Consider the following 10,834-nt stretch of genomic DNA (forward strand, 5'->3'; position numbering starts at 1 on the left):
TCTTTTGGTTACAGTATATTTTAATTTTACTTGATTTGCCTACTTTGGGTTTTTAAAAAATTGTCTTTAATAAGATGGAAATAAGTCTTACATTTCAAATGTTCAGAATATTTGTATATTTAGGTCAGTTTTATAAGGCCAGTCCTCCAAAATTTTCCCAAGAGTCATAAATACCATCTTGCCAAGTTATACCATTTTTTTTTTTGAATAATAGTAAAAAAGTCAAATGAAACAGGAAGGAAGATTTTAGTTTTTGGAAGTTAATTTCGATGTACTCTTATTTTTATTTTATTTTATTTTACTTTTTCAGTACCAGTGATTGTACCCAGGGCTGCTTAACCACTGAGCCACAGCCCCAGCCTTTTAAATTTTAAATTTTTATTTATTTTTAAATTTGGAGACAGGGTTTCACTAAGTTGCTTAGTCTCACTAAGTTGCTGAGGCTGGTCTCGAACTTGTGATCCTCCTGCCTCAGCCTCCTGAGTGACTAGGATTATAGGTGTGGGTCACCACGCCCAGCCTGATGTACTTTTAATGGTAGAAACAACTCTGAGATTAAAGAGAGAAAGACATAATTTTATCTAAATAGATTTACAAATCAATATTTAAAGAACCATAGAAGATTAATCTAGCGAATCAAGTTAAAACTTCAAGAAAGATGTAAAGGGACTTTTAATGTTCATTTGCTTGCTTAAATCCAGCATGCTCTTACTTATGTAAGATAAAGGCAACTTTTTTGATTGTGTCATTGAAAGCTTGTTTCACTTGCTTGTTCCTCAAGGTATAAATAAATGGATTTAACAAAGGGGCAACCGATGTAGTGAGCACAGAGACCCCTTTATTGATGTCCACCTGTTCTTTGGCTGAAGGCTTGATGTAGATGAAGATGCAGCTACCATAGGTGATGGAAACCACAATCATGTGGGAGGAGCAGGTAGAAAAAGCTTTCTTTCTTTGCTGAGCAGAAGGGAATCTGAGAATTGTCCTAACAATATTGATGTAGGAAAGACTCACACCTATTAGTGTGATGATGAAAGTAAACACGGCACAAATAATAACAGTCTGCTCTAGAAACCACGTATCTGAGCAAGAGATCTTAAAAAGAGGAGATGCGTCACAACCAAAATGATCAATGACATTGGAGTCGCAGAACTCCAGCTGGAGGCCCATGCCGAGAGGCGTGATGATGATCACCAACCCGGAGATCCAGCAACAGAAGACAAGTGTGGCACAGACTCTGTGGTTCATGATGGTGATGTAATGCAGGGGTTTGCAGATGGCCACATAGCGATCATAGGACATGGTGGCCAGGAGGAAAAACTCCGTGGCCCCAAAGAGTCCGATAAAAAATATTTGGCTGGCACAAGCATTGTAAGTTATGGTATTATCTCGAGTTGATATACTGTAGAGGAATCTGGGAACACAGACTGTTGTGAATGAGATTTCTAAGAAGGAGAAGTTTCGAAGAAAAAAATACATAGGTGTTTTAAGATGGGAATCCGTCAGGGTGAGAATGATAATAGTCAGATTACCAGTTATGCTCAGAACATAGGTCAAGAATAAAAAGATAAAAATCAGAATTTGCAGTTGTGGGTCATCTGTAAGTCCCAGTAAGACGAATGTTGTTATTGCTGTGTGATTTATCATAACTGCTTTTGCTGTTTTAGGCAACCTGCATGTCAAAAATCAAAGTACCTAAACAGAAGAAAGGAAATAAAAAACGAACAATACTTTGATGATGAGGTACTATTAAAAAAGGGTGAAATAAACTCCCAGCATACTAAAACAAACAATAATTAAGACAAAAAAAATCAATAAAATTGAAAATGAAGAAAGCAATAGAGAAAAATCAATAAAATGGAAAATGGACTTTTGAGAGATGCATGACACTAATAAAGCTCTAACCAGGCTGACAGCAAAACAAACAAACACAAAAATAATCACAGGAAGAACTCACATATTAGGAATATCAGGAATTACAGAGGAGGAAATCACTAGAGATTTCCCATGAGGGAAATGCAAATGAAAACTATAATGAGACACCATCTCACCCCAGTTAGAATTATTATCAAAAAGCAAGAAACAAACAAACAAAAAATACCCACATGTTGGCATAAGAGAAAGGGGATCTAAATTGGTACAGCTATTGTGGAGAACAGTATGGAGTTTCCTCAAATAAACTAAAAGTAGATCTATCATATGATCCAGGTATACCACTTCTGGGTATACGGTCCAAGGAAATGAAATCAACTTACCAAAGCCATACTACCTGTCCACGTTCATTGCATCTCTATTCACAGTAGCTAAGATGAGGAATCAGCCTAGGTGCCCATCAGTAGATGACTGGGTAAGGAAAACATGGTGTATATACATTGTGGAATATTATTCAGCCATAAAATGGAAAGAAATCCTGACATTTGCAGCAAAGTGGATGAAACTTTGATGAAACTTTATGGATGGGCATTATGTTAAGTGGAAAAAGCCAGACACAGAAAGGGAAATACTACATGTTTTAACACATGGAAGCCAAAACTTGTCGACCTGAATGTAGAAAAGTGATTATTGGAGTTTGGGAAGGGCGGGTGCAAGGGCAGATAAAGGGAGGCTGGATTTGATTAGTGTACATTGTGTACATCATTCAGATATCACACAACCCCATTAATATGTACATATTAAATTCATAAATTCACCTTGTCAGTGTGTGTGTAAATTCCCCCCCCCCTTTTTTTTTTGCCAGTGTTGGATGTCAAAACCAGTGCCTTGCGCCTCCGGGCATGTGTTCTACCAGTGGGCTACATCCCTATCTCTATACATACCCTTTTAATTTTTGTGCAGTCTGTAGTTCTCTGTACTTTTTCCTATCTTTAATTATTCTGGCTGTTACTTGCTGAAACAAACAAACAAAAAAAGTGGCTTTTTAATTTACTAGCTCACAATCACTATTTTTTGCATAATAATTAATGTCATTCTTCTTTCAAAGCCAAAAGTGTCTTGATTCTCCCCAAAGTTCTTCCACCTGATCGGGCACATCTGAATAATGACCATTTTCTTTAGGCTTTACATTCTTAAGATGCTTAATATATTATAAAGATAATTCATATTTTCCATTTCATGCTTCTACCTCACTTCTATCATTTTGATCTTACATTCAGGAGGAAATATTAAATCTCTGACTGAACTTGATGACTTCTGTTCTGATAATTTTAATCCATTTTCCATACTGCACCTAGAGTAAGTTCTAACATACCCTCTCAATTCCTGTAGAAGTAGCTAGATATACCTCCACTGTATTTTTAGAGCCATCATCCCTGTTTCAGAGCTGTTTTGTTTTATGTTTTTACTAATCTGTGTCCTTAAACCATGATCTTTTTGAGATCAGATCCTATCTTATGCGATATGATGCATCTCTTAATCCATTTCCTGGAATATGTTTCTCAGGATATGAATGAGCATATCATAGATATTGACAGACAAACACCAGGATATATTCTTTACTTGAGAAAAGTCCTTTACTCCTGTGGTCCACATACGAGTTACTACACTCACACTGAAGATAGTTCCTTCAGTAGAAGAAAGGGTGTTGTGTTTCTCTGACAGCAGTGTAATTTTTGAGCATTATGACCTAGTTACTCAGACTAAGCATTTCATCAACTCATCTGGTCACAGAGTTTTTCATTTAAATTCTTTCTAATATAGAACATGGAAAAAATAATAAAAGTAAGGTAATGAATTATTTAAAAAGTTGTAGATATTAGTTAATAAACTTTTCTACAGTATTGTATTTATTTAGACAGTCTCCTAATTGTGTGGGAATATTTTTTGTATTTAAACATTATATTGCCCAGAAATTTTCCCAATTCATAAATAGGCTTAAAGTCTTCTTCATCTGTGCCTGTGGTTAATAATCTCAAAAAAGAAATGACGTTCAAGAAATGAAATTAATTTCTCACATCCTTACAAACAAAACATATACACATACATATATATATATATATATATATCAATATTTATATTATCTGTATCCAGAAGTGACAGGAAATATTTTATTGAACCAAATTCACAAAAGAAAAATTGACTTGAGAAATAGGAAAACTACTTACGCTGTAGTCTGTCATTCAGGCATTACTTTTCTTTTATCCACAGACTCATTAGTGCAATTCACAACTATGGAAACACTTATTCGTAGTGATGTGGATATAATCTAGTCATGTCTTCTTATTGAACTGGCACTCAAAAGGAGCGGTAGTACTATACATACCAGGTTACCTCAAATATTATATCTTGATGTCTACAATTATCATGAATCCCAATATCAGGTTAAATTTTAAAAGGAAATGATTTCTGTAAATCTGTGTGGCCTGAGAGAAGGAAAGAATGATTGGCTCATCTAAGAGAAGGAAAGAATGATTGGAAAGAAAGAATTGGCTGGGGATAACGAGAAATTCTCTTTGATTTTTAAAAAGCTAAGGGTCTGACCTTAACAAGATTGAAATAGAGTGGGTCCTTTAAGAATTTCACCACAGACATGGTGGAGAATCTTTCACATGGTCATCCTATATCAGGAAGGATTAACTGAGTTTAAAAAAAACAAGTGTCCTTGGTGACCCTGCCTCACACGTCACCAATGGAAGTAAAATGTAATTTATGTTATTGACAAAACAAAACAAAAGCTAACTAATGCACATAGGAATTAGGATAGGGTCCTTGGAGAGTGAAAGCTGCAATAATAGTACCAAGGTCAAGATGTGTTATCAGTGTAGTACATCTTTGCAAAAATAATGATCCAAATAATATTTTGGGTTTTTTTTTTGTTCATTTTATTCACATTTTATTGATTGCTAATGATACAGAAATTTCTTCAATGTGTATTGGTAATTTATTCTTCATGAATACAATATTACTGCCCACCGGGTTTTTGGATAAAAATATTTGCCAAATTCTTATCTTTCCTAAGATATTTGCATGTCCTTAACATCTAGTTGTTATTAAGTCTTTGGAAGTCTTATGTCTTAGAAATATTATTTCATGATTTGTATTTAATATAATTATATTATTGATATTTGGAAAAATCTGTTAATACATCATAAAATATATTCTTTATTTTTGATCATGATTTCTAAACTTACCATTATTATTTGAGCTTTTCTTTTGACCCTGATCTTGACATATATGTTACTCATATTTTATTCCAATAATTTTATTATTAACTTTTTTATTTTTACATCTGTGTCCTATCTGAATTATAATTTGGTATAAGGTATAAGGATGTGTAATTTTCCTCCAAGTGATTAGCCATTTTGTAACTTAATTACCAATCAACTATTATGTTTTTTTCTCATCTTTGATATTGTTTTTAGAATTGCCCTATTTATTCATTTGGAAAGGAAGAAAATGATCCATCTTCAGTCTATAAGTTTTGAAACATTCCTAAAACCCAGAAAGATAAAGTTTCCTATCTTTTCTTGCTTCATTTTCAGTCCATATTTATACCTTCTTATTAATAGATCCACTGGATAGGAAAAGAGAAAGGATTCCTGACACCTAATGTTGGAATACTACATGTCTAATATTATATCTATTATTAACCAATAGGGACAAGAGTGAAAAGATAATTTGCCAGTGGAACTGGATTAATTTATGGAGGAGGGTGGTGGTGTCCAAGAAGTATGATGAAACAATAAAAGGGAGAATGGTGGTCACAAGTGAGAGATGATTGAATAATTGTAATCTATTTTTTTCTGCTGAATGAGAAGGGTATAAATAGAAGAGAGAGTTAACAGAAGTGGAACTTAGATGGGTCTAAAATTGGAGCTTTTAAAAATAGCAAATAGTAGGTGAAAGTGAGTAATTTATTGAAAGTTCCAATTCATTGATTCATCAAGAAGAGTCAAAAAGACTGTGGTACTCCTACATACCCACCATTTCGTATCATAGAAAGTTTTGATATTCAAAATATACATGGAATGAAATTATAACACTTTAAATATTCACAACTGAGAGAATATTAAAGTAAATGAACACAACTATTCGAATTTTGAAAAAGGAAAAAAAAATAGTTGCTATGGCTTGAATGTGTACTCTCCCAAATCCAGTCATTGAAACTTAATGGTCAATGTGGTTAAGAATCAGCCCTTTAAGAAATGAGTAGTCCATGAGGGCTCCTCTCCAGTGAATGGGATTAAGATCCTTATGAAAGAGGTTTTCTTCAGTGTTTGGTTCTCTCACCTTCCACCTTCTACCATGTGAGGGCCCAATGTTCCTCCTCTCTGAAAGACACAGTCACTAGGTGCCATCTTGGAAGAAGAAAGCAGGCCTCACTGTAGAACCAAATCTGCTGGTACCTTAATCTTGGAATTTCTAGCCTTCATAAATATGAGGAAATAAATTTGTGCTTATTATAAATTATCAAGCTTCCGGTATTGTGTTATGGCAGCACAAATGGACTAAGACACTAATATTTTATTTATATTTAATTGAAATATAAGTCAAATAACATGTGGACCAATTTTGTTCTGGCACCGTTATATAATACAAAATGTCTCAGAGACAGATGTAGTTAGTACTACTGGTAAAAACTGATTAAAATTTTTAAATAAAACAATGGGAGTATAGCTAATGATCTACTGGTGTATTTAAAAAAAAACTTTTAAATATACCCTTAATGATTTTTTTTTCTTTTACATAAAATGTACATTCATGATAGTTGTGTTTTTGTTTCCTCTTCTACATTGCCATCCAACGTATTGTTCACTGGACTCTTCCAATTCCTCACATCACCCTTTCTTCACCTCCACCAAAGTCTGTAGTCTGATCCTCTTTGGAGGTGCAGAGTGATAAAAATCTAAAAAGAAAAATCTGTGGTGATATGTTTTCAAGTATCACCTAAAATGTTAACTTTTATCTGTAAATTAACTCATTTGAAATGATGTACCCTATTTGTGTACAATGAACCAAAATGCAGTCTGTACAAAATAAAAAAATAAATAAATTAAAAAAGAAAAAGTACTTTGAATTAAAAAAATGAAATAATTATCATATTTTGGTTGATGGCTAATGCTAGTTTATCATGAGTCCCATATCAACCTCTTTGCCTACTAAACTCTTTTTTAATATAAAGAAATAAAGGTGGTGTTAAACAGAAGAGTGTCAATGAGAATGATGAGGTGTGGTTAAATTCCAGAAATATTTTGAAGAAAGATCTAACCCTATTTTCTAACAAAATTTATTTTAGTGTTAACGATAAGGATAAAATTGAGCTCTAGCATCTTTGAGAAGAGAGTTAAATGTAAAGAAAATTGGTTATTATAAATAGTTCTTTTTGGAACAGTTGGATTCAATTTAGTCAGCTACAGAGTTGTTTGTATAGGTCTGGAGTTTTGTGGACAGGTGTAAACTAGAGGTTAAAATTAGGAACTTATAAGACTCTAACAGTGGTTTTAAGACATGAGCCAGAATAAGGACACATTGGGACTAAGTTTAGGAAGACAAGGGTTTTGGGTCCAAAGATCTAATGTGATATGAAGAATCAGAATAAGGAGGGATGAGAAAATAGGAAGGAAGAGGACATAGGCAGTTGGGAGGAACACCAGGTGAATGTATTATCATGGAACAAGTGAAGAAAGGGCTTCAGGCAAGTAGACTGCCCATGTTTTAAGGTCGCTGGTGGAAAGAGAAAAAGAGAAGAGAAAAGGAGAGAAAGGGAGAGGGGAAGAGTGTTGAGCAAGATGAAAATGGTTAGGCTTCCTCACCAAGACTTCTGGAGGGCTATGTCTTCAGTGTGTAGTCAAGGTCATAAAAACTGATTCAGTGTATGTACTCAAGGTCATAAGCATTTGCTTGTGAGCTTGTGCCCACTTATATAACCTGTGGGTGTTGTGCTTTCTTTGTCTGGTCTGCATATAAAAAAGTCCTGTGGAAATGGCTTGGGAGCCATCTCTGAATAAAGAATGGCTACTATCCCAATCATATCTCACATCTTTTCCTTTCAATGGGTGGAGACCCAAACCCCTGAACACTCAAACACCAGAATCCTGATTCCTGGACCTGAGCCTCAGGACAAGAGGTGAAAGAGAGAGCGAGGGGTGGGGGGGAAGAATATGAATATCCCATAAAAACATGAAACAAGTAGAAGCCTCTTCTGCCCCCAGAAATACAAAAACAAACCAACAGTGTATCTCAATGTTGGAATGACATGGTACCTTTGTCTAGTATGAGAAAATTGTATTTATTTGGGTTTGTGTCTGTGTTCCCTATTCTGTATCATTGATCTACCTTCTATTTTGGTGCCAATACCATGCCGTTTTTGTTACTATTGCTTTGTAGTATAGTTGAAGTTCTGGTATTGCAATATCCCCTACTTCACTCTTCCTGCCAAGGATTGCTTTAGCTATTCTGGGTTTCTTATTCTTCCAGATAAATTTCATGATTGCTTGCTCTATTTCTATAAGGTACGTCATTGGGATTTTAATTGGAATTGCATTGAATCTGTATAGCACTTTAGGTAGTATGGCCATTTTGACAATATTAATTCTGCCTATTCAAGAACATGAGAGATCTTTCCATCTTCTAAGGTTTTCTTTAATTTCTTTCTTTAGTGTTCTGTAGTTCTCATTGTAGAGGTCTTTCACCTCTTTTGTGAGATTGATTCCCAAGTATTTTATTTTTTTCGATGCTATTGTGAATGGGGTGATTTTATTAACTTCTCTTTCTGAGGATTCATCACTTATGAATAAAAAAGCATTAGATTTATGAGCATTGATTTTATATCCTGCTACTTTACTGAATTCACTTATGAGTTCTAAAAGTTTTCTGGTGGAATTTCCAGGTTCCTCTAAATATATAATAATGTCATCAGTGAACAGGGATAGTTTGAGTTCTTCTTTTCCTATTTGTATCCTTTTAATTTCTTTGGTCTGTCTAATTGCTCTGGCTAGAGTTTCAACGATGATGTTGAATAGAAGTGGTGAAAGAGGGCATCCTTGCCTTGTTCCAGTTTTTAGGGGGAATGCTTTCAGTTTTTCACCATTTAGAATGATATTGGCCATGGGCTTAGCAAAGATGGCCTTTACAATGTTAAGGAATGTTCTCACTATCCCTATTTTTTCTAGTGTTTTGAGCATGAAGGGATGCTGTATTTTATCAAATGCTTTTTCCGCATCTATCAAAATAATCATGTGATTCTTGAGTTTAAGCCTATCGATATGGTGAATGACATTTATTGATTTCCAGATGTTGAACCAACCTTGCATCTCTAGGATAAAACCCACTTGATCGTGGTGCACTATCTTTTTAATATATTTTGTATGTGATTTGCTAATATTTTGTTGTGAATTTTTGCATCAATGTTCATTAAGGGTAGTGGTCTGAAGTTTTCTTTCCTTGATGTGTCTCTGTCTGGTTTAGGTATCAGGGTGATATTGGCTTCAAAGAATGAGTTTAGGAGGATTCCCTCTTCTTCTATTTCATGAAATACTTTGAGAGTATTGGAATGAGCTCTTCTTTAAAGGTTTTGTAGAACTCGGCTGAGAACCCGTCTGGTCCTGGACTTTTCCTTGTTGGTAGGCTTTTGATGACTTCTTCTATTTCATTACTTGAAACTGATCTATTTAAATTGTGTATGTCCTCCGGATTCAGTTTAGGTAATTCATATGTCTCTAGAAACCTGTTGATGCCTTCAAGATTTTCTATTTTATTGGAGTATAGATTTTCAAAATAGCTTCTAATTATGTTTTGTATTTCAATTGTGTCTATTGTGACATTTCTTTGTTCATTCCGAATATTAGTAATTTGAATTTTCTCTCTCCTTCTCTTTGTTAGTGTAGCTAAGGGTTCATCAATTTTGTTTATTTTTGCAAAGGACCAACTATTTATTTTGTCAATTTTTTGTATTGTTTCTTTTGTTTCAATTTCATTAATTTCAGTTCCGTTTCCTGTCTTCTATTACTTTTGGTCTTGCTCTGTTCTTTTTTTTTAGGGTTTTGAGCTGTAGTGTTAGTTCATTCATTCGTTGATTTTTTTCTTCTTTTATTGAATGTGCTCCAGGAAATAAATTTTCCTCTAAGAACTGCTTTCATAGTGTCCCAGAGATTTTGATATGTTGTTTCCTTGTTCTCATTTACCTCTAAGAATTTTTAAATTTCCTTCCTGATATCTTCTGTTATCCATTCATCATACAATAGCATATTATTTAATCTTCAGGTGTTGGAGTAGTTTCTGTTTTTTACTCTGTCATTTATTTCTAATTTCAAGCCATTATGATGTGATAGAATACAAGGTATTATCTCTATCTTCTTGTATTTGCTAACAGTAGCTTTGTGGCATAATATATGGTCTATTTTAGAGAGGAATCCATGTGCTGCTGAGAAGAAAGTGTCTTCATTCTTTGTTGGATGGCATATTCTATATGTCCATTAAGTCTAAATTATTGATTGTGTTTTTGAGATCTATGGTTTCTTTGTTCATTTTTTGTTTGGAAGATCTGTCCAGTGGTGAGAGAGGTGTGTTAAAATCACCTAGTATTATTGTGTTGTGGTCTATTTGATTTCTGGAATTGAGAAGGATTTGTTTGATGTATATGGATGATCCAATGTTTGGGGCATAGATATTTATGATTGTTATGTCTTCCTGATTTATGTTTCCCTTAAGCAGTATGAAATGTCCTTCTTTATCCCTTCTGACTAACTTTGGCTTGAAGTTCACATTATCTGAAATGAGGATGGATACTCCAGCTTTTTTGCTGAGTCCATGTGCATGGTATGTTTTTTCTTATCCTTTCACCTTTAGTCTGTGGGTATGTCTTTCTATGAGATGAGTCTCTTGCAGGTAGCATATTGTT

At 34.2% G+C, this 10,834-nt stretch overlaps 1 protein-coding gene across 1 annotated transcript; it reads right to left on the reverse strand.

The window, feature by feature from the left end:
- Positions 1-708: 708 nt before the first annotated feature.
- LOC306662404 (olfactory receptor 6C2-like) lies at positions 709-1,647 on the reverse strand (the record flags this gene model as incomplete). The annotated part of the gene is made up of 1 exon (XM_079142056.1): positions 709-1,647. One exon carries the CDS (start codon positions 1,645-1,647, stop codon positions 709-711), a length of 939 nt encoding a protein of 312 aa, XP_078998182.1.
- Positions 1,648-10,834: the final 9,187 nt, after the last annotated feature.

The sequence above is a fragment of the Sciurus vulgaris genome (genome assembly GCF_902686455.1).
Source record: "Sciurus vulgaris genome assembly, chromosome: 5".
In the NCBI taxonomy this organism is placed as follows: domain Eukaryota; kingdom Metazoa; phylum Chordata; class Mammalia; order Rodentia; family Sciuridae; genus Sciurus; species Sciurus vulgaris.